This window comes from Balaenoptera acutorostrata, chromosome 16 (assembly GCF_949987535.1).
Source record: "Balaenoptera acutorostrata chromosome 16, mBalAcu1.1, whole genome shotgun sequence".
Lineage (NCBI taxonomy): Eukaryota > Metazoa > Chordata > Mammalia > Artiodactyla > Balaenopteridae > Balaenoptera > Balaenoptera acutorostrata.
Window position 1 is genome coordinate 82,713,514 of NC_080079.1, and position 24,627 is coordinate 82,738,140.

Below are 24,627 nucleotides of genomic sequence, written 5' to 3' on the forward strand. Positions count from 1 at the left end.
AATGAGTAGCAAGATCAATACTAATAATTCCAAAGGGGCGTCCATCTCCCTTTCCTCAAAAGGATTCTGTAGGACTGATATTTTAGCTTTTTGGAAGGCAATGGTCAAAATGGTTTAGCAAATTGACTTTTGAATATGCTAATATCTATACCACCAGATTCTGGATCTGAAGTGAAATCAGAGAATTCATATTTTTACATTCAAGTAAAGTATGACTGTAATTTGGGGGGCTAAGAAGAGAAAAAGCAACCACACTGAGGCAAAACAAACAAAAGGTATTTTATTGTAACTTAAAATTCATTCCCTAGACAATGGATAATGTGCACACTGGAAGACATTAGTAGACATGGTAAAGACGCACTTGGACAAGTATTAACATTGATGAATGTGGGGATGGCATAAAAGTTAAGAAAAGGTTATTGGATTTCCCGAACATGATATTGGCAAAAAGGAACTTTTATCACAAAAACATTTCCTTTAATATTTTTTGAATGCTATTTATTTTACTTACTAACCTTGGCAGTGACTAAAGAGTGAGGCATAGAAAAGTTTCCAAAAGTCTGAATACGGAGCAGAAGTCCAAGGTGCTTTGGAGCCCCATTATTGGGTTATTGAGTAGGATTCACTCAGTTACGAAATTCCCCACACTCCAGGTTTACTGCCTAGAAAAGCACTATTTACCGACCTCACTGAGGTGCTGTGGGGATTCATGCTTATAAAGTGCTTCAGGTGCCTTTGAAGAAAGGCAATATAGAAGTATAAAATAACCTTACATATTTCAAAAGAAATGAAAAGACAATTTTGGCACAATGGGAAGAGTGCCTCCTATTTAAAGAACCAAACTTGGCTATTTATTAAAAACCCCTCACCTCAATGGTTTTTTTGTTTGTTTTTTTATTTAAGAGGAAAAAAAATGTTTCTCTACTGTCAACCTTAAAACAGTCATTCTCAGCTCAGGTTGTGCTCTCAGAATCACTTAAAGAGTTCATTAAAAATAACAGATGCTTAGCCCACAGCCTAGAACTACATAATCAAAGTCCCTACTAGTGGTACTCAGGCAACTACATTTTAAAAAGGATCTACAGAAGATTCTGATGCATAGCAAAGTTTTTAAAACATTTCTTTAGAAAAATGTCAACATATTAGATGTTGATTTTCTTCCTAGAACATTTTTCTTAAGAGTGAATAAAGTTGGAGGAGGGTATCAATTTCTTATTGCCTTTTTCCCTTCCCACGTCCTGAATAGCACGCAGGCTCAGAGCACAACGTGTGCACATCCACACACATCCACACACACACAAATTTTTAGTTCTGCCCTTGAATTAAAATTGGATGGTCATAAAATCTGATAGTAGCAAATAAAAAGGCTTCACTGACAAGACACGCAAGGACTTGCAACTCATCCCCACTGTGCCCAAAGCAAATGGATGGTTCCCATTTGCCAGAACGGAATGGTTTAAATATGCATTTCCAATTTGGAAACAGGTAAAATCAGCACTTCTTGGGAAACATCAGCTGAGTGGATGCTGACGAACAAAAGAGTGAGCGAGGTTCCAGTGGCCAACCATGAAGAAAGGCTACAGTGACTCTACTCCTCTGTTTGGAGATTGCCTGCAACTCAGCAAACACCTTAGGAATTAAAAGGATGTATCCTCAGTGGGCACCAAACACATGGGTGGTTCATCAAGGTAAACAGAATACAGTAAGTCCCCTACATACGAACGAGTTCCATCCTGAGAGCACATTCGAAGTCCAATTTGTTCGTAAGTTCAACAAAGTTAGCCTACGTACCCAACTAACACAACCGGCTCTATAGTGCTGTACCGTAATAGGTTTATAATACTTTTTCACACAAATAATACATAAAAAACAAACACAAGAAATAAAGAAAACATTTTTAATCTTACAGTACAGTACCTTGAAAAGTACAGTAGTACCAGCTACATCATCACTGCTTTTATGCTTGCTTCCGGATATCCTGGGCTTGAAATAAAGATACTGTACTACTGGACTCTATACAGTACTGTACAGTAAAGTACACAAAAGCACAACCACCTGTAGAGGGTGCACGTAAATGACAATCTACGCCAGACACGTGAACTAACTTACGTGATTTAGACGTGCGAACGCACTTCGTATCTTTGAAAGTTCGCAACTTGAAGGTTCATAGGTAGGGGACTTACTGTAATGAAAACTGGTGATGGTAGTTTAAAATATCATTTTTAAAAAGTGATCAATTTTGTGCCACCGCAATTCTTAATGCTGTTTTAGGAACCCCTTTCATTTCCTGACTGGCTCGAAGTCTTCTATTTACTAGCGAGGCTAGCAGAGAGAAGAGAGTGATTTAGTCCCTGGCAGGATACACACATATCTCGTCACGCTGCTTGCACCAGTTTTAAAATAGCTAGAGTCTCCTCTGGCTGCCTTGTAATGGAACTAATGGAGTCTGCAGAGAAATCATATTTCTTTACACAGAGAAAGCCTTCTGAGGCTGGCCAAAATGATCACAATGTCCAGAACTCATGAATAATAGTAAAACAGAATAGTCCCACTTCTCAGAAAAAGGAAAAAAGAGAAAAAAAAATACAGGAGATAGAGGCTACATATACAGTACACAGAGAATAGGATATGTAAAAAAAAAAAAAAAAAAAAATTCATTCAGATCAGCCACAGTGAAATTTTGCTATGAGAAAACAGTCTTCAGTGCCTTCCAATATTCCTCTAAACATTAGAGGAATTAGAGGCAACTTTGTACAAAAAGGTTGTTGGAGCTGGCTTGGGGAGTTGCTTGTTGCATGTATCCCAGGAAGGCAAGGTTGCCAGCAGCAGAATAAAACCTCCCAGCAGGACGCAGAAGCCACTAAAATAAAATGCAATGTCATAGGTGTGGGTCCAGTCATAAAACCAACCTGAAAAGAGAGGAAGAAAAAAGTGAGTTTGATAGACATAGTATGAATAGGAATACTCTAATTTCATCAATTTATATACAGTTCATGGGATTGACATATACACACTACTATATATAGAATAGATAACTAATAAGGACCTACTGAATAGCACAGGGAACTCTACTCAGTGCTCTGTAATGATAGAATCTAAAAAAGAGTGGATATATGTGTATGTATAACTGACTCACTTTGCTGTACAGCAGAAACTAACACAACATTGTAAATCAACTCTACTCCAATAAAAAAATTTATTTACAAAATTTATATACAGTGCAGATTAGGATATATATTACCCAATCTACTCCCAAAGTGGCCTAATGGGAGTGAGAGGAGGAGAATTTCTCAAATAGTTGGACAAGAATAAGTAGGCATTCTGGGTTTCTCCCAGATGAAGAATAAACACAAATTCCTGAGCAAGTGTACTGGCTTTTCCACCTACATCAAAGTGATTTTGAATAAATCACGATCAGGAGACATTCCACGCAGATTTATTTTGTATAAATCTGTGCTATTATTACAGTATGAATTTCTGTATCCAGAGATGTTACAAAGAAGAACAGTAAAATGGATTGACTTTAAGATAAATATCTTACCAACAATTGGTGGTCCAAGGCTATTTCCAAGTCCAGCAAAGAACATTAATATCCCGTAGGCATGGGCTAATTTTTCAATTCCCACAGTCTTCGTGGTCACATAAGGAAAGATGGACCAATTACCAGTAAGAAACCCTAGGAGCCCAGAAAGTAGTGCCAACGTGACATAACTTTTGGCAAATGGAATTGCACACAAGGCCAGGCTCATAATTATTAAGGTAGCTACGTAAAGATACAAGGTATTAATCCACTTGAAGTCAGCCAGTATCCCTAAAACGAGTTTACCAACTGCTGTCATAATGCCAATAATGGAAATAAGTGGCATAGGAAACTCTTCTTCTTTCACATTTGAACTTCTTGCTACATCTTCCATAAGTAATGAAGGTGGAAACCCTCCGATGTCAAAAAGAAAGATGGCGATGAAGAGTGCTGAAAATACTTTGTTTTTAAAAAGAGCCCCAGTTTCTTCACAGTAGTTTTTATATAACTGCCATTTCCTCTTGGCAAGCTGTTTGCAAAAATATGTCCGTTCTGCAACTTTCTTTTTGTACGTTTCAGCCTCTTTTGAGTGTGCCATTGTTGTTGGGTTTTTATGAAGTAGACTCTCTGGTTTCCAGTCACCGCTGGCTAAAGTGCTCTTACATGTTTCCTCACCACGGTAGGTCTTTTCAAGAATGTTTATGTTTTCTTCCAGGTTCTTTTCTTTTTCATTGTAAATCGAGTATCTATCTGGTACGTTTTCCAGAGCTATTTTTTCAGGCAAAGTGCAATCGGAGGACTGAAGGGGTCTCATCAGACTGCCACAGGCTAATATATTTAAAGCTAAAGCACCTACAATCAGCAGGCATCCATCCAGCCCATAGAACTCAATCAGCAGTCTCTGCAGAGCAGCATATATAAAAAGTCCAATGCTTGAACCTAGAAAGGAAATGGGAACTGTTTAACCTCTTATCGTTTGGGGTTCTCAGGACAAGCATTATTAGTATTACAATTTGATTTCTTTTTTTACACTGGCATTCACGTGTGTGCCTTCATATTAAAATCACAACAAGAATGTTTAAGATAATAACAACAACAATAGTGACAATTTATTTTAAGAATTCACATTTGTAGGTCAGACACTGTGTTAAACACTTTACATTGCACCATTTTGTTTCATCCTTACAATAACCCTATTGGGTAGGTCCTATTATTATTCCCAGTCTACACTTGAAGTGACCTAGGGCTAGAAAGTTTGACAAATTTGCCACACATCAGAAAGCTGTAAATGCCGTAAGAAGGATTCACACCCAATCAGTCTGACACCAGGAACCCAACGTCCTTAACAAATACCTTATGCAACTCCTTTTTGGGTACTTAAAAAAGTACCAAAAAAGTACTTTTCTGGCTCCATGTTATGTATGCATTCCTTTTGGAAAAGAAAAGTTCTCACGTTTTATTTTTTGAGATGAAAGATATATTTTAGTTTTAGGATATTTATAGTGGTTTGATAGCTCAAATCCATTGCTAACCACCAGAATGGATGCTTGATATTAATAAACTATGAGAAGAGTAAAGTGAACTCTGATAGGGTATTAAAATTACAAAATATGCCTGGTTTGCACATTTGGGCAACACTGTAAATACTCCATTTTTTAAGCATAGATCACACTAACCACACTGGAATGGAAAGTTACATCAGCCCAATTAATTTGCAGTGTTCTTATATGGCTCTGATTTCAAGTTTTTGATTGTTTTAAAAATTAAATACCATTGAGAAATGTCACGTGAAAACACAGGAAAGAAATAAGTAGATCTGTAATAAAAAAATAGTCTAAATAGGTTGATCATACTTTTTAAATGGTCTATACCAAATTATATCAAAACCCCAATAGGATGCCAAGCTTATGGTAAAAACGCATCAAAAATTCTTACAAATAACCAAATGGCTCAGAGTTATAAGAAAACTTTTTTTTTTTTTTTTGGTACCACAGTTGTCCCTTCCTAATATATTTAAAGTTAACTCCTTCATCCCCAAAGAAAAAAATCTTTGCTTGCAAACGTTAATTAATAGCTCACATTAATGTAATGACAGCTAAAATAGTATCTTTCTGTGGCTACCAAGAAAGTATCTCTTTGCTGACTACTGAGAAGTTATAAAAGTAGATGAATTGAATTCTGCCTTCTCTTTTTAAAAGTGGCACATACTTCAAAAGTTGAAAGCATTTCAGAAAACGAACTGAAAGAATTGAAAAGAGGACCTTTCATATAATTCCATACTGCATTAGTATCCATTCATTATTAATTCATATTTTTCTCTAACACCATTTCTTTGTAGAAGTTCTAACAAAGTGCCGTATAACTAGACACTTAAAAATATTCTTGGTATTTTGAAAGTTCTGTATTTTGACCTTAAGTTGAGAAAATAAATAATTCCCCATTGCTCACCAACTAACTTTACCTGTCAACATCATGAAATATAAGGGAAACATATAAAATCAATTCAATAGGTTTTATCAAACACCTATGATATGCTAAGTATACGACAGGGCAGCAAAATAAAATTCCACTTTGGACACTAGTTTCTTTAGCCCACAGCCCATGAGAATGTAGTTATGGCTTAGAACGATGCAGGAGGGAATTCCCTGGTGGGCCAGGGGTTAGGACTCCGCACTTTCACTGAAGAGGGCCCAGGTTCGATCCCTGGTGGGGGAACTGAGATCCCACAAGCCACGAGGCTTGGCCAAAAAGAAGAGAAAAAAAAAGATGCAGGGATTCTTTCAGGGCAGTGAAGAGTAATTAGAGCTCTCTTGTGGAACTGTGTAAACTGTAAAACCGTAATTTTTAATCTTCAAAAATAAAATCCCAATTTAAAAATCATCACTATAAAGGAAAAAGTGAAATAAAGCACTAATTATGCTTCCATGCATGCCTAAAGTATACATTATCACAAAGAGAGAAAATATGAATTGATGTTCAGGGAACCTGAAACAATAAGAGATACACTCATGCTTTGATTAAGACCAGGGGTCAACAGACTTTTTCTATAAAGTGCTAGAGAGTAAATAATTAAGGCATAGTGGGCCATACAATCTCTGTCACAAATGCTCAACTCGGCCCTTGAAGCGTGAAAGCAGCCAGAGAAGAAGCATGAAGGAACGAATATGGTTGTGTTTCAATAAAGCTTTATTTATGGACACTGAAACTTTAATTTTACCTAATTTCCATGTGCCATGAAATATTTTTTTCCAACAAAACAAAAATGTAAAAACCATTTTTAGCTCACGAGCTGTCCAAAAACAGGTAATAGACCAGTTTCGGTCCATGGGCATTAGTTTATCAATCCCTGCTCACCAGGGATGAAGATCGTTTCCCAAAACCTCCATTTCATGCCCATGTTTCTTTCTTTCAACTGGATCACAATATTTCAAGTAGGTCTCATTATTTCTTTTTTTGTTTTTAGATTTTTTTCTTGACATGGACCATTTTAAAAGTCTTTATTGAATTTGTTACAATACTGCTTCTGTTTTATGCTTTGGTTTTTTTGCCCCGAGGCCTGTGGGATCTTAGCTCCCCAACCAGGGATCGAACCCGCACCCCCTGCATTGGAAGGCAAAGTCTTAACCCCTGGACCGCCAGGGAAGTCCCAGGTCACATTATTTCAACTATTTTGCTTTTGGGTTTTTTTTTCAACTAAAGAAAAACTCTACTGTGAGTTTTGTTTTTCTTGTCACCACTTTCACTGAAGGTGGATACTACAGTGTGAAGGTTTGTGTCTCTCCAAAATTTGTAAGTTGAAATCTTAACCCCCAGTGTGATGGAATTAGGAGGTATCTCCTTTGAGAGGTGATTAGGTCATAGGGTAGAACCCTCCTGAATGGGATTAGTGCCCTTATAAAAGAGAACCTCAGAGAGCTTCCTCTTCCCTTCTGCCACGTGAGGACAAAGGGAGAAGGTGGCAGTCTGTAACCCAGAAGAGGGCTCACAGCAGAATCTAACCACGCTGACCTTGACACCCTGATCTCAGACTTCCAGCCTCCAGAACTGTGAGAAATAAATTTCTATTGTGTATAAGCCACTCAACCTATGCTACTTTACAGCAGCCTGAATAGACAAAGACAGTGGATTCATGCTGCTCCTTAATTTTGCCTCATCTAACTTCCTATGTGTTACAACTAAAAACTCCCCAATTCTGCCAAATCTAGATTGTCCACAGTCAATCCATTTTGGTTCAGTGTGCCACAGCCCGGTCTCTTATGCTCTCCTCTTTAGACTGAGTGAAAGCGAGAACAGCTCTCTCAGCATACAATTTCCAACATCTTCATCACAAATAAATTCGGACGTTAAAGGAAACCTAGGTCATAATTATAATGACTAACACTTTTGGAGCCCCTGCCATGTGCCTTACACGTATGTTCCTTTAATATTCCCGATAACCCAATGTGATGGTGTATGGTCAGGCCACCCAAGATGGCTGTTCTCTTGCTCTCTGTACATCCCCTGCCTGACCAGTGCCCACTTCACCTACACCTACTCACATGACTGACCTTCCTATGTACTGGCCCTAGGCCCCACCTAGTGATTGTTCTTATCCAAGGGGTGGGGAGGTGTGTGCCTCTCTGCTAGTTTCCCGGTAACCAATGAGCCAACCTGATGTCAATTCCCCTATAACTGGCAATCTCCCCTCCCCACCCCGGGAGCGAAAACCCGCATCCATGTCCTGCCCACACTCTACCACACACGGTGCGGCATCACTCCAGGATCTTGCTTCAGATTTGTAAGCTCCCCCCTTCCATTAAACCACTGATGTCTCTGTCGCTGACTCCAGGCTCTTTCTTCCGTCTTGAAGCTGGGCAAGCACAGGCCTTACAGGGTGTAGCCCAACAGATGGGTACTATTATTATCCCCATTTTACAGTTCAGAAAACTGAGGCTTAACAGTTAATTTCACAGAACAGGTAACTTGTCCATCACCAGACAGCTACTGAGTGACACAGGATTCAAAACCAAGCAGACTGGTTCCAGGGTCTGGGCTTGTCACTATGTTATAGTGCCTCTACAAAAAATACAGTATAGGTAAGACCTATTATCCTTTAAGCTGCCAGGCCTGCTCTCACATTCCTTCCCACACTTGTGGGAGATGCTGTCAGGTTCTTTAAACTGCCTTCTAACTGCTCTGGATTCTCCATCTTTTGTTTTTTCTCTTTCTTCTCCAAGTTTTGCCTTAGCCATGCCCTCAGACTCCGGTCCTGTTTCGTCCTAGGCCGTGATTCACATGTCTTTCCTGGCAATGCTTCCTTAAACCACCTTGGGTAAATATCCAGCTCGATTTAATTTGATTTGGAAGCACTTTGTTGCCACTGCGTTGGCCTCAGAAACAAAACATTAGTTTGGATCCCGCTGCCAGATACGCTACTGAAGTACTTCAGCTTATCTGAAAGTCTGACTTCCCAGGAATATCTACCCATGAACAAGTAGCAATGTAAACGTAAATACAAGTTTTAGTAAGCTTGGCAGCTTTATCTCCTAAGCAAACTCATAAAGCATTGGCCACAGAAATTTTGATAAGTTCTCTAAATAGCTTAGAAGAAAATCCATCTGAAAAGTAAAACACCACTTTACAATATCAGAGCAAGTCCAGAAGGCTTTTACACTTACACACTTACACCCAGCACCCCCCCACCACCGTCCACAGTGATTCATCTCTTGATTATTAAAAGAATAACAAGAGTAAACAGTCTGTTGTTTGAATATGCAAATAGAGCAACGAGATGTATTCACAAACCAGTACTTCGGGAAAACCCTAAGTTCCACAATAAATGAAGCCGGAAAGGTGTCAGCGTTGTTCTTCCTGACAGTGGCCTGAAGGGACCCATTTTCCTTCCATTTCTCCTCTCAGGGATCAGGTGCTTTACTTAAGTGCTCTCTGCTTCTTTTAGCAAAGGCTCTCACCAGCATGTGACTCTCCATTTCCTGGACCCATAAGTTTTCTTTTCTTATATTATACTGGACATCTAATGCCCCAGCTTTTTCATACATGTATCTTTAGGGTTTTTTGAAAGCTACACCCATATTTACAGGGGAAAATAAAATTTCCTTCTAGGACTAGAGTAAAATAAATTGTGCTACCTGAATGGCAGTGGGGGCGTGGTTGGTTAAACATATCTGTGCTTTGTAACTTCTAACTTTGATTAGAAGGCTGAAGAGTGGCAATGCTGTATTTATATTGAAAATGTACCTGTTGAAATCAGGCCAAGTGCAAGGCCTCGGCGGCTGTCGAAATACTGGCACGTAACGGTCACCGTTGCAGTGTATAATAAACCACATCCGAGACCTAAACACAAGAAGACATTGCAAAATTAAGCCAGACAGTATTACTTCAATGGAAGAAAAAAAAAGAGGTGTAATTAAATAACTCTAATAGGACATTCTGTTACTAACTGGCTAAAACTCTTCAAAGTATGGGTTCCTAGATCTCTCTGATGTTAGTTGTGCAGTTCCAATGAACACATTGGGCAGCCTTGGTTTTCACTCCACACCCACCCTGAGGTCAGGGCCAAGTCAAAAAAATAATCCAATTTCTAAAGCATGAATGAATAATGCAAATTTAAATTAACACATTATGGAGCGATAGAGAAAATGGTTAAATCACATACCAAATAGAAAAATTTAATCAAACTTGCCCATTAAATATCTCTGTCTCTCTTCCACACCTTTACCCTTGGCTCAGTGTTCTTCCTCCTCTAGGTCCTCTAAACAACTTTATAAAATCACCTTCATCATGCCAAGCTATTTTGCTAGACTTCATAGCCTGACACACCCCAGTCTGCAAAACAAAGGCCCTCTGGCGCTCTCAGATCATCCCATCATCGTAAAATGTATATTTGTAAGTTTTTATCTGTTAGAGATGCAAAATACCTTATTTAGGAGTAAAACGTCATGTCTTTAGTTTAAAATATCTTCGCAAAAAAAAAAAGAGGAAGAAAATACAATAAAATATTAACAACAGTTACATTTAAGTGGTGACCATATGGTTGCTTGCTATACTATTCTCTACTTTTCTGTAAATTTGAAATTCTTTTACAGTTAGAAAAAAAAAAAACACTTACAACTCACTATCCCTTTCTTGAGACCCCAGGGCAATATTGAAGGCTCTTGTTTGTTGGCTTAATCTTTTTCTCCCTATTAAGTATCTAATAACCCCAGTTTTGTTTTTCATAAAAATTTCCTCTGGCTTCTAACTCATAACATTTGCCTTTCTTCTGCAACATCGTCTGTTCTTGGGGATCACCCTATATACAACACAAAAGCCGTCATCTAAAAACTAATTTTAACTATGACTCATTAGGTGAGTTATTAAGGTCATTTTCATTATTTTCAAATTGCGACCTGGACTATCATTAGAAAGAATACATGGGTTTAACAAATACAATGCATAAACATTTTAGGAAATTAGCATTTAACTCAGGACGCAGATGATCATCTGTGATTGCATTAAAAAGTATTCTTAAAGAAATGAGATAGATGAAAATAATTATACTTTAAATAAACCTTTTAAAATATAGCACACTTTTGTATGATTTAAGGGAAGAGATACTATCTCATTAAAACATGAGTTGGATTGATTTATACATTTATCATTATTACATATAATATACTTCGATGAAATAAGACCTGTTCCTGAATGATCAATTTTGTGAAGCCAAAAAATGTCACCCTTAACTAAAACTATATTTCAGAACGCCTTTGGAGAGGGAATGAATTTACTTTTGTGTGATTTGGTTGTCAGGGCTCTGCCAAATGGTAGGCATTAGAGACAAGAAAAAAAAAAAGGCATTTCTGATTACTAAATGCCAATGCTAGAAAAGTTAAAACAGTAACTTTTAAACATTTTACCTTAGACTGAAAAGAAAGAAATTTTAAAAAACTATTTCAAGGCCATGGGTTTCAGATAAGATCGTCTCATTTTTTTTAAAGTAGCAGAAATTTGAAATGCTTTTTCTCTAAAGTTTTCAAAAAGCAGAAGGTGACATGATGCTTTCCCACATCTGTATTAGGATGACCTTAAGCCACCAGTTATTAAAAAGATGGTCCTCAAGGTCTTTCAATGGAGTCCATGAAGTCAAAACTATTTTCATAATGATACTGACATGTTTCCTGCTTTTTTCACTGTGTTCACATTTATGCTATTGGTGCAAAAGACATGGTAAGAAAAACTTCAAGAGCCTTAGTACAAATCAAGATATTGGTATCCAACTTCATACCTTATATGTTTCATCACCACTCACTCACAGTAAAAGCAAACAAATTTTTAAAAAATGCTTCATCTGAATTACAATTGTTGCCAAGAAAAAGCACTTATGCAATTGTTTTAGTAGCCAGCTAAAGTAGCCACTTTTTCCATGTAACCCTGTATGTATTTGAAAGAATGTCTGACAGACACAAACTATGGTTACTCAGACTTGAGTATTTGGCAGACATTTTCTTGAAAACAAACAAGGAAAATAACTGACAATAACTGTTACCAATGATAAAATTTGAGCTTTCCAGCAAAAATTAGAATTTTTGGAAACTTTTATCCAACACTGTGATTTGACAGCTTCCCAACACATAAAGATTTTCTGATAAGCCTATTGGTGATACTAACAAAAGTGATTTTTTAGCTGTTGTTTAATAAAATGTGTCGACATTTTAAAGTTCTTGCATAACTCAGAGAACCAATATTTTTCACATAACCAATTCATGATGTTACAAAATCAGACTTGAATGCTGACCTATTCAAAGTACAGAATAAAAAAATTGATTTAATATTACAGAGCATGAAAAGTATATTGATGTAGTTTCAGGTTCCATATTGCAATTAACCCTTGGAAAACTATCATACATCAAGTTTTGGGATAGTATCAAAGAAGAGTTTCTACAGTTACCTGAAAAGACTATTGAAAACCCCTCCCTTTTCCTTTGTGTGAGACCAGATTGCCTTCATAAACTTCAACCAAAAAAGCACATTACAACAGACTGAGTACAGAGAAGACGTGAGAATCCAGATGTCTTCCACGAAGCCAGGCGTTAAGGAGATTTGCGAAAATGTAAAACAAGGCCGTCCTTCTCACTAAACTTTTTCTTTTGGAAAATAGAATTGTTTTTCATAATAAGTATGTTATTTATGCTAACGTGTACTGGGTTTGTTATTATTATCTTTAAATGAATTACTAAACAAATATTTTTAAATTTCTCACCTTTGAATACAGTAAATTTTAACAGAATAAATATAAATAAGTAAAGTCCACATAATTAAAAGTTCCTTGGGGTCCTAAATAAAAGAGTGCAAAGGGTTCCAAGAATATAAAGTTTGGAAACCACTTCCTTAAAGCCTTCTTTGGTCTCCAATCATTTTTAAAAATTAACTAATTAATTTGGCCGCAGCACGTGGCTGTGGGATCTTAGTGCCCTGACCAGGGATTGAACCCGGGCCACGGCCATGAAAGCACTGAGTCCTAACCCCTGGACCGCCAGGGACTTCCCTGGTCTCCAATCATTTTTTTTTTTAAATTTATTTTATTTATTTATTTTTGGCTGCATTGGGTCTTTGTTGCTGTGCGCGGGCTTTTCTCTAGTTGCGGCAAGCGGGGGCTACTCTTCGTTGCGGTGCACAGGCTTCTCATTGCGGTGGCTTCTCTTGTTGTGGAGCATGGGCTCTAGGCGCGCAGTCTTCAGTAGTTGTGGCTCGTGGGCTCAGTAGTTGTGGTGCACGGGCTTAGTTGCTCCGTGGCATGTGGGATCTTCCTGACCAGGGCTCAAACCTGTGTCCCCTGCATAGGCAGGCGGATTCTTAACCACTGCGCCACCAGGGAAGCCCCTCCAATCATTTTTGATCAGACTCCTACCAATGAAAAGATTTTGAGAATCGACCTCCAGTATAAGCATAATCATTTTTAAAATGAAATATCTAAACTACTAACGATTCAAAGCATAATCATTAGCAAAATATAATTGTTTTCCTTTACTTACATAGGTGAAACTAAACATATTTACCTGTTCTAGCATTTCCTTTCCATACCTTATGTTTCATTCCACATACTCTGGGTGAGACCACAACCTCAGAGGCCTCTTTTCCCTGATCTCCTCCCATCGAACCAGACATCACGCTCTTTATCACTCCCACTGCCTCAATTATCAACCTCCCACCGTGTGAACTACCACTGCCTCAGTTCACCTCCTCCAGATCTTTTCTGTTCTGAACAATGGCCTCCTAATCACCATCTCAGCCTCCAGTACTTTTCCCACCAATCTACTGTCTAACCCACTGTTATACAGCTCTCATCACATTACTCTCCTGCAATAAAGTCCAAATAAACCCTCCATCATCGGGTCTCTGTTGCAAACCAAGCTTTGACATATTTGCAAGTCCCCTCGTGACATGTGCATTCCTTAAACAAATATCTCTGAAAAGACCCCTATTATCCACTGTATCTCATGCCTCTGAGCATTTGAGCTCCTGGAATGTCCTTCTCCCAACACCCTCACTCCTTTTCCAACCCGTGCCCACCTGATCACATCCCACCCACCCTTCAAGGCTCAGCTCAAGCACCAATTCCTGCATGAAGTCTTCTTCTGCAGCCCCTCTCCCACACATACATACTATACCCGCACTGAATGCTGCTTTCATTTTATAATTGCACTTATTTTACTGTGTTACAAGTTACATATGTACAAGTCTCCTCCCCCAACTAGACAACGAGCTACCTGAGGGCAGGTTGTGTCTTATTCATCTGAGTATCCTGGTTCCAGGTCTGAGCCTGGCACAGAGTGTTAAAGTTATTCTACTACATTTTCCCATAAACCTCATTTGAATTTCCCAATGTTAAGTCACATTGGCTAATTTCAACCATTTCTATCTATTCTTACTCTGGCTGTCACTCTCTCTTGCATGTTTCTCTTCCTCTCTGTGTCTCATTTTCTCTATTCATATAACAAACACACACACACAGTATGTATGTATGCTTGTATGTGAGTGAATATATATTTAAAAAAAATATCTTTACATCTGCTTTACAATTAAATGATGCTGAAAAACCACAGTTACAGAAAGACAGAGAAGATGAAAAGGCAGAGGGCTATGTACCAGATGAAGGAACAAGAAAAAACCCCAGAAAAACAACTAAATGAAGTGGAGATAGGCAACCTTCCAGAAAAAGAATTCAGAATAATGATAGTGAAGATGATCCAGGACCTCGGAATAAGAATGGAGGCAAAGATTGAGAAGATGCAAGAAATGATTAACAAAGACCTAGAAGAATTAAAGAACAAACAAACAGAGATGACCAATACAATAACTGAAATGAAAACTACACTAGAAGGAATCAATAGCAGAATAACTGAGGCAGAAGAACGGATAAGTGACCTGGAAGACAGAATGGTGGAATTCACTGCTGCGGAACAGACTAAAGAAAAAAGAATAAAAAGAAATGAAGACAGCCTAAGAGACCTCTGGGACAACATTAAACGCAACAACATTCGCATTATAGGGGTCCCAGAAGGAGAAGAGAGAGAGAAAGGACCAGAGAAAATATTTGAAGAGATTATAGTCGAAAACTTCCCTAACATGGGAAAGGAAATAGCCACCCAAGTCCAGGAAGCGCAGAGAGTCCCATACAGAATAAACCCAAGGAGAAACACGCCGAGACACATAGTAATCAAAGTGGCAAAAATTAAAGACAAAGAAAAATTACTGAAAGCAGCAAGGGAAAAACGACAAATAACATACAAGGGAACTCCCATAAGGTTAACAGCTGATTTCTCAGCAGAAACTCTGCAAGCCAGAAGGGAGTGGCATGATATACTTAAAGTGATGAAAGGGAAGAACCTACAACCAAGATTACTCTACCCAGCAAGGATCTCATTTAGATTTGATGGAGAAATCAAAAGCTTTACAGACAAGCAAAAGCTAAGAGAATTCAGCACCACCAAACCAGCTCTACAACAAATGCTAAAGGAACTTCTCTAAGTGGGAAACACAAGAGAAGAAAAGGACCTACAAAAACAAACCCAAAACAATTAAGAAAATGGTCATAGGAACATTCATATCGATAATTACCTTAAACGTGAATGGATTAAATGCCCCAACCAAAAGACATAGACTGGCTGAATGGATACAAAAACAAGACCCATATATATGCTGTCTACAAGAGACCCACTTCAGACCTAGGGACACATACAGACTGAAAGTGAGGGGATGGAAAAAGATATTCCATGCAAATGGAAATCAAAAGAAAGCTGGAGTAGCTATACTCATATCAGATAAAATAGACTTTAAAATAAAGAATGTTACAAGAGACAAGGAAGGACACTACATAATGATCCAGGGATCAATCCAAGAAGAAGATATAACAATTATAAATATATATGCACCCAACATAGGAGCACCTCAATACATAAGGCAACTGCTAACAGCTATAAAAGAGGAAATCGACAGTAACACAATAATAGTGGGGGACTTTAACACCTCACTTACACCAATGGACAGATCATCCAAAATGAAAATAAATAAGGAAACAGAAGCTTTAAATGACACAATAGACCAGATAGATTTAATTGATATATATAGAACATTCCATCCAAAAACGGCAGATTACACGTTCTTCTCAAGTGCACACGGAACATTCTCCAGGATAGATCACATCTTGGGTCACAAATCAAGCCTCAGTAAATTTAAGAAAATTGAAATCATATCAAGCATCTTTTCTGACCACAACGCTATGAGGTTAGAAATGAATTACAGGGAAAAAAACGTAAAAAAGACAAACACATGGAGGCTAAACAATACGTTACTAAATAACCAAGAGATCACTGAAGAAATCAAACAGGAAATAAAAAAATACCTAGAGACAAATGACAATGAAAACACGACGACCCAAAACCTATGGGATGCAGCAAAAGCGGTTCTAAGAGGGAAGTTTATAGCTATACAAGCCTACCTAAAGAAACAAGAAAAATCTCAAGTAAACAATCTAACCTTACACCTAAAGAAACTAGAGAAAGAAGAACAAACAAAACCCAAAGTTAGCAGAAGGAAAGAAATCATAAAGATCAGAGCAGAAATAAATGAAATAGAAACAAAGAAAACAATAGCAAAGATCAATAAAACTAAAAGTTGGTTCTTTGAGAAGATAAACAAAATTGATAAGCCATTAGCCAGACTCATCAAGAAAAAGAGGGAGAGGACTCAAATCAATAAAATCAGAAATGAAAAAGGAGAAGTTACAACAGACACTGCAGAAATACAAAACATCCTAAGAGACTACTACAAGCAACTTTATGCCAATAAAATGGACAACCTGGAAGAAATGGACAAATTCTTAGAAAGGTATAACCTTCCAAGACTGAATCAGGAAGAAACAGAAAATATCAACAGACCAATCACAAGTAATGAAATTGAAACTGTGATTAAAAATCTTCCAACAAACAAAAGTCCAGGACCAGATGGCTTCACAGGTGAATTCTATCAAACATTTAGAGAAGAGCTAACACCCATCCTTCTCAAACTCTTCCAAAAAATTGCAGAGGAAGGAACACTCCCAAACTCATTCTATGAGGCCACCATCACCCTGATACCAAAACCAGACAAAGACACTACAAAAAAAGAAAATTACAGACCAATATCACTGATGAATATAGATGCAAAAATCTTCAACAAAATACTAGCAAACAGAATCCAACAACACATTAAAAGGATCATACACCACGATCAAGTGGGATTTATCCCAGGGATGCAAGGATTCTTCAATATACGCAAATCAATCAATGTGATACACCATATTAACAAATTGAAGAATAAAAACCATATGATCATCTCAATAGATGCAGAAAAAGCTTTTGACAAAATTCAACACCCATTTCTGATAAAAACTCTCCAGAAAGTGGGCATAGAGGGAACCTACCTCAACATAATAAAGGCCATATATGACAAACCCACAGCAAACATCATTCTCAATGGTGAAAAACTGAAAGCATTTCCTCTAAGAGCAGGAACGAGACAAGGATGTCCACTCTCACCACTATTATTCAACATAGTTCTGGAAGTCCTAGCCACGGCAATCAGAGAAGAAAAAGAAATAAAAGGAATACAAATTGGAAAAGAAGAAGTAAAACTGTCACTGTTTGCGGATGACATGATACTATACATAGAGAATCCTAAAACTGCCACCAGAAAACTGCTAGAGCTAATTAATGAATATGGTAAAGTTGCAGGTTACAAAATTAATGCACAGAAATCTCTTGCATTCCTATACACTAATGATGAAAAATCTGAAAGAGAAATTATGGAAACACTCCCATTTACCATTGCAACAAAAAGAATAAAATACCTAGGAATAAACCTACCTAGGGAGACAAAAGACCTGTATGCAGAAAACTATAAGACACTGATGAAAGAAATTAAAGATGATACCAACAGATGGAGAGATATACCATGTTCTTGGATTGGAAGAATCAACATTGTGAAAATGACTATACTACCCAAAGCAATCTACAGATTCAATGCAATCCCTATCAAATTACCAATGGCATTTTTTACGGAGCTAGAACAAATCATCTTAAAATTTGTATGGAGACACAAAAGACCCCGAATAGCCAAAGCAGTCTTGAGGCAAAAAAATGGAGCTGGAGGAATCAGACTCCCTGACTTCAGACTATACTACAAAGCTACAGTAATCAAGACAATATGGTACTGGCACAAAAACAGAAACATAGATCAATGGAACAAGATAGAAAGCCCAGAGATTAACCCACGCACCTATGGTCAACTAATCTATGACAAAGGAGGCAAAGATATACAATGGAGAAAAGACAGTCTCTTCAATAAGTGGTGCTGGGAAAACTGGACAGCCACATGTAAAAGAATGAAATTAGAATACTCCCTAACACCATACACAAAAATAAACTCAAAATGGATTAGAGACCTAAATATAAGACTGGCCACTATAAAACTCTTAGAGGAAAACATAGGAAGAACACTCTTTGACATAAATCACAGCAAGATCTTTTTCGATCCAACTCCTAGAGTAATGGAAATAAAAACAAAAATAAACAAGTGGGACCTAATGAAACTTCAAAGCTTTTGCACAGCAAAGGAAACCATAAACAAGACGAAAAGACAACCCTCAGAATGGGAGAAAATATTTGCAAATGAATCAACGGACAAAGGATTAATCTCCAAAATATATAAACAGCTCATTCAGCTCAATATCAAAGAAACAAACACCCCAATCCAAAAATGGGCAGAAGACCTAAATAGAAATTTCTCCAAAGAAGACATACAGATGGCCACGAAGCACATGAAAAGATGCTCAACATCACTAATTATTAGAGAAATGCAAATCAAAACTACAATGAGGTATCACCTCACTCCTGTTAGAATGGGCATCATCAGAAAATCTACAAACAACAAATGCTGGAGAGGGTGTGGAGAAAAGGGAACCCTCTTGCACTGTTGGTGGGAATGTAAATTGATACAGCCACTATGGAGAACAATATGGAGGTTCCTTAAAAAACTAAAAATAGAATTACCATATGACCCAGCAATCCCACTACTGGGCATATACCCAGAGAAAACCGTAATTCAAAAAGACACATGCACCCGAATGTTCATTGCAGCACTATTTACAATAGCCAGGTCATGGAAGCAACCTAAATGCCCATCAACAGACGAATGGATAAAGAAGTTGTGGTACATATATACGATGGAATATTACTCAGCCATAAAAAGGAACGAAATTGAGTCATTTGTTGAGAAGTGGATGGATCTAGAGACTGTCATACAGAGTGAAGTAAGTCAGAAAGAGAAAAACAAATATCGTATATTAATGCATGTATGTGGAACCTAGAAAAATGGTACAGATGAGCCAGTTTGCAGGGCAGAAGTTGAGACACAGATGTAGAGAATGGACATATGGACACCAAGGGGGGAAAACTGCGATGAGGTGGGGATGGTGGTGTGCTGAATTGGGCGATTGGGATTGACATGTATACACTGATGTGTATAAAACTGATGCCTAATAAGAACCTGCAGTATAAAAAAACAAACAAAACAACTAATACTAAACTTTCATTGGGTTATTTGTATGGAAATATATTAATATAAATGTTTCAGACATTATATGAAATTTCTAAAAATCTTATATTTGTATTTGTATGGAAATATGTATGGAAATATGTTAATATAAATGTTTCAGACATTACATGAAATTTCTAAAAATCTTATATTTGTATTTGTATGGAAATATGTATGGAAATATGTTAATATAAATGTTTCAGACATTACATGAAATTTCTAAAAATCTTATATTTGTATTTGTATGGAAATATGTATGGAAATATGTTAATATAAATGTTTCAGACATTACATGAAATTTCTAAAAATCTTATATTTGTATTTGTATGGAAATATGTATGGAAATATGTTAATATAAATGTTTCAGACATTACATGAAATTTCTAAAAATCTTATATTTGTATTTGTATGGAAATATGTATGGAAATATGTTAATATAAATGTTTCAGACATTACATGAAATTTCTAAAAATCTTAAAAAAAAAAAAATGATGCTGATTTTTTTTTACTTAGGCCAGAAAATAAATCTTAGCTATAAAAATATTTAAGATTTTTTTACTTTCACAATAATTCATGTAACAGGATGGCATCATTAGAATATAGAATTAGAATTATATGGCTTGAAAAAAAAAGGATACAACTAATTTACAACTTGTATGTATTACAGGATGATGGTTTGGGCAAATCACACTAAACAGCCTCATTTCCTCATTTTTCTTAATCTCTGTCTGTAACTAAAAAACACCCAGATCAATTAAACTGATAAGAGAGATATAAGAAGAAAATATAACTGAAGTAAAACACTCTAATATGATAAAATGCATCTAATTCAGAAATATAAAGCAAGCATCTCTAAGGAAACAGCATATGAATAAAATCACACAAAACAGACAAGCGGTAAACATTGGAAATTGTGTACATATTTTGAAAATTGTCTATGAATTGTTTTTAAATATTCTTTCATTATATACATATTTTTGTGTATATAACTAAACAGACATCTATCAAGCCCCTACTTTTATATATGAAAATTTCTCCCTGCAGTATTATCTCTATGAAAAGGGAATATTTTAGTAATAGTGCATTCTAATATGGCAATCTTAAAAAGTGATAAGGGTAAACTTACAGAATCCAGACTCTATGTGTAAAATAGGGGTTAGGTATAGCACCTAGGACTTTCTTGGTTTGGCCACTGGAAGTCTCATATCCTGAAAACCCCTTCGTCCTGGGCAAACCAGAAGAGCTGGTCACTGTGTGTGCCTCTTGGACCTGCCTCTTGGTCATCTGGGAGAATTTTCCTTCTCTATGTTCTGCAACAAATATTTGATCACCTCTTAGAATAGCTGAGCCAGTAGGATTTATCATCTTGACCAAAGGTTAAGGTAGGCAGTTGCCTATAATATTCCAGAAGTATCTACTTCTCGAAATAAAATTGTGAGAATGGAACTTTGGATGCTGAAAAAGATAAGTTTAGAGCATCCAAATGCAATTACTGTTTATGTTTCTAGCCTAAAACATCTGCATGGAAAAAGTTTAAAAGTTTAAGCAGGGACTTCCCTGGTGGCGCAGTGGTTAAGAATCCACCTGCCAATGCAGGGGACACGGGTTCGATCCCTGGTCCAGGAAGATCCCACATGCCGTGGAGCAACTAAGCCCATGCTCCGCAGCAAGAGAAGCCACCGCAATGAGAAGCCCACGCACTACAACGAAGAGTAGCCCCAGCTCGCCACAACTAGAGAAAGCCCATGTTCAGCAACGAAGACCCAATGCAGCCAAAAATAAATAAAATTAATTAAAAAAGAAAAAGTTTAAGCAACTGGCTAGCTTTTTGATTGACATGGCTTTACAAAAGCATATAGCTTTGACACTGGTTTGATTAAAGCACAAACTTTATATGCTTAGCGTGACTACCCTGAACATGACACTGGCTGGTCAATAGCACAGGCTTGGGACCAGGCAGGCGTGGATTCAAATGCCAACTCTATCACTTATTGGCTGTGTGACTTTCAGTTTCCTTATCTTTAAAACAATCTCATAAGATAGTTGTAAAGATTAAGAGACATAAAAAATGTAAAAGATTTCAGTATCTGTGCTTGGAATATAATGAAGTACCAAAAAATAGTCATTATGCCGAAATATTTTTTTACTTTTCCACCTGAGTATTATGGCATTATATAGCTCTAGCCTCAGACTAATTAGAAAATCATAGTTCCTTTTTATAACTAACACCCATGAGAGATAAAAGGCGATCTTTAATGGCACAACTCTTAAAAACAAACCAAAAATAAGGGCTTATAAAACTAACTGCTAAAGTGAATATCCAGAAAACAACCTTTATCTCATTTGCCATCACTAGAGAAGGACAATCAGATTGTCTATGAAAGTGGGTGATGCCCTCCTCAAGCTCAATGGACTATGCAGATATTACCAAGAAAAGGAAGGAAGAGAAAATTGAATGTTTCCAAAATCAAGAAGAGATTATTAAGAAAACAGTAATCAGGTAGCTAAGGAACAATACAATCTGAAGAAAAGAGAAAGCAAGAAATTGATTTTGAGTTGTGCTTTTCAGAAAAGCAAAGGGAACTAATTGGGAAGAAGCTTGAGCAAGTCATTAAGGGCATATTTCCCGCGGCCCCTCTTCCCACTCCTCACAGTGTCCCACCACATATTCTTTTTCCTGATTTTAGTAAAGTTATTGAGAACACAGGAGCCTGAATTACCAGGTTTGGCAGTATGACATACAGTCACTTGAAAACCAGCAAGCTGCCATTTTATTCTAGCTACAAAACCCAAACAAGATAACATCATATTCTCAAGACAGTATTTTTTAAAAACTGGTAAAACAGAATTATGCCAACTAATACACTTCAGTATTCTTTTTGATGTTTTTATATTATAAACATACCATATAACTTTAATTTTCTTTCTCTATATTATTTAATCTGTTATACAAATATTTCTGATTCAATAGAGCTTCCTCAGTTACAAAAAGCTGCTGCTGTGGTCTTGAACTAAGAGGTCAGAAAGGAATTTAAGGGGAAGGGAACAAATATTCATTACACACCCGTGTGCCTCTCTACATACATTATCTCATGAATAGTCACAATATCTCTGTGAAGTCACGTTAGTCTCATTTCATAAGCAATACAAACGGAAGCTCAGAGAGGTTGGATAATTTTCCAAGGTCACAAAACTGATAATGATGGTGATGCTAGTGAACATTTATTGCTTTAACTCATCCATCCGCAAAACCCTAGAAGGTAGTTACGATTATTATGTTCAGTTTAAAAAATGAGAAAACAGTATGTAAGTGACATGTCTACAGTCCACGGCTGGGAAGTGAGTAAGATAAGATTAACCCCCATGGCCCAACCCCAGAATTGGACTGTTAGAGCTTTCTCCTGCCTGTGCCATGTTATCTTAAGAGACCATCTAGTTCATTCCAGAACAGAGGAAAATGCTTAGAATACTGCACAGAATGGGTGCTCAATATATGTTATCATTAGACTGAATCTTTCTTGTTTTTTCTAAGGAATTCATAATACAGAAGGGAGGAGTTTAGACGGTGTAATAATTTCCTGTCACTTCCTTTTCAACTGGATACTCTCCTTCCAATGGCGACAGAATGGAAGTGTCATTGTTCATTAAATTCCCATTTATTTACCCTACAAATATTCCATGAGCCTTATATTCTGAGCCTACTGACAAAATAAAACCACAAAGAAGTCAACCATGATAATAAGTGTTAATAACCTCCTAGCAAGAAGTAGCTCACAGGGGCCCAATAATTACTACAGTGTGTGACTTTTTAAGTATTGAAATTAAAACTTTAAAATTTTTAGAAATTATTTAAAATTACTGGAACCTGTAAAATTATTATTGAAATTAAAATTAGGGGGCTTCCCTGGTGGCGCAGTGGTTGAGAATCTGCCTGCTAATGCAGGGGACACGGGTTCGAGCCCTGGTCTGGGAAGATCCCACATGCCACGGAGCAGCTGGGCCCGTGAGCCACAACTACTGAGCCTGCGCGTCTGGAGCCTGTGCCCCGCAACGGGAGGGGCCGCAATAGTGAAAGGCCCGCGCACCGCGATGAAGAGCAGTCCCCACACCGCGATGAAGAGTGGCCCCCACTTGCCGCAACTAGAGAAAGCCCTCGCACGAACCGAAGACCCAACACAGCCAAAAATAAATAAATAAATAAATAAAGTAGCTATAAAATTTAAAAAAAAAAAAAAATTATAAAAAAAAAAAAAAAATTAAATTGATTGTTTACTATTGAAATCCAACTCAACTCTTTCATTTATCTTACTTTTATTTTGCTCGACTTCACTTAGTCCTTACAAGACCTACGTGAGGCAGGTTTCTTAGTCTGCCTTCACAGATGAGGAGACAGTCATTCTTGGAGACCGAGGGGCTTGCTCAAGCTCACAGGACCTATGTCTCCTGACCCGAAGCCCAGGGCTCCCTCCATGAGCTGACAATCTCCTCCTAGTCACAGGGATTCAGAACCTGTTGCCAAATCAGAGTCATATACAATCTTCAGACGTGAGCCTGTTTTCTGACCCAGATTCCATTAAGTGAAGGAAAGGCCAGGATTCCAGAAGGAAGGACGTTGCAAAAAACACTATGGCAAATATATAGACAATAAATCTTGCCCCAAAGAGAACTACGATCACTTATTTAGGTATCATACACAAGGGACAGTGGGATGCCTTTTGAGCACTGTAGGACACAGGAAATGAACCGGCACCGTTAACTAGGGGCCTGAGGCACTTACATGGCCTCCCCTCAGAGGGGGTCACATGAGGGCCAGGTAATGTACGGGATCACGGCCCAGCTCTGGCTCACAGTGGGTCCACTGAGTCCATGGGCCCAACCTAGTCATTTCCCCAGTTCCTGATATTTAACTGGAGCACATGTACATAGTAGTTGGTATAACCTTCTATCTACATTGTTTTTGGCCAGTGAAGTAAAAGCTACCATAGTGGGGAAAGCCA

General features: G+C 37.5%; 1 protein-coding gene across 5 annotated transcripts in view; it reads right to left on the reverse strand.

The window, feature by feature from the left end:
* Positions 1-260: 260 nt before the first annotated feature.
* The window catches only part of SLC16A9 (solute carrier family 16 member 9), a 72,003-nt gene continuing 47,636 nt past the window's right edge, over positions 261-24,627 (reverse strand). For all 5 annotated transcript variants that reach the window (XM_007170830.2, XM_007170827.2, XM_057531148.1 and 2 more), the window contains 3 exons: positions 9,758-9,853; positions 3,542-4,459; positions 261-2,909 (listed from right to left, as the gene is read on the reverse strand). In XM_007170830.2, the coding sequence (XP_007170892.2) occupies positions 2,722-2,909; positions 3,542-4,459; positions 9,758-9,853 (1,202 nt within the window). In that variant the 3' untranslated portion in view covers positions 261-2,721. The remainder of the gene's footprint in view (positions 2,910-3,541; positions 4,460-9,757; positions 9,854-24,627) is intronic.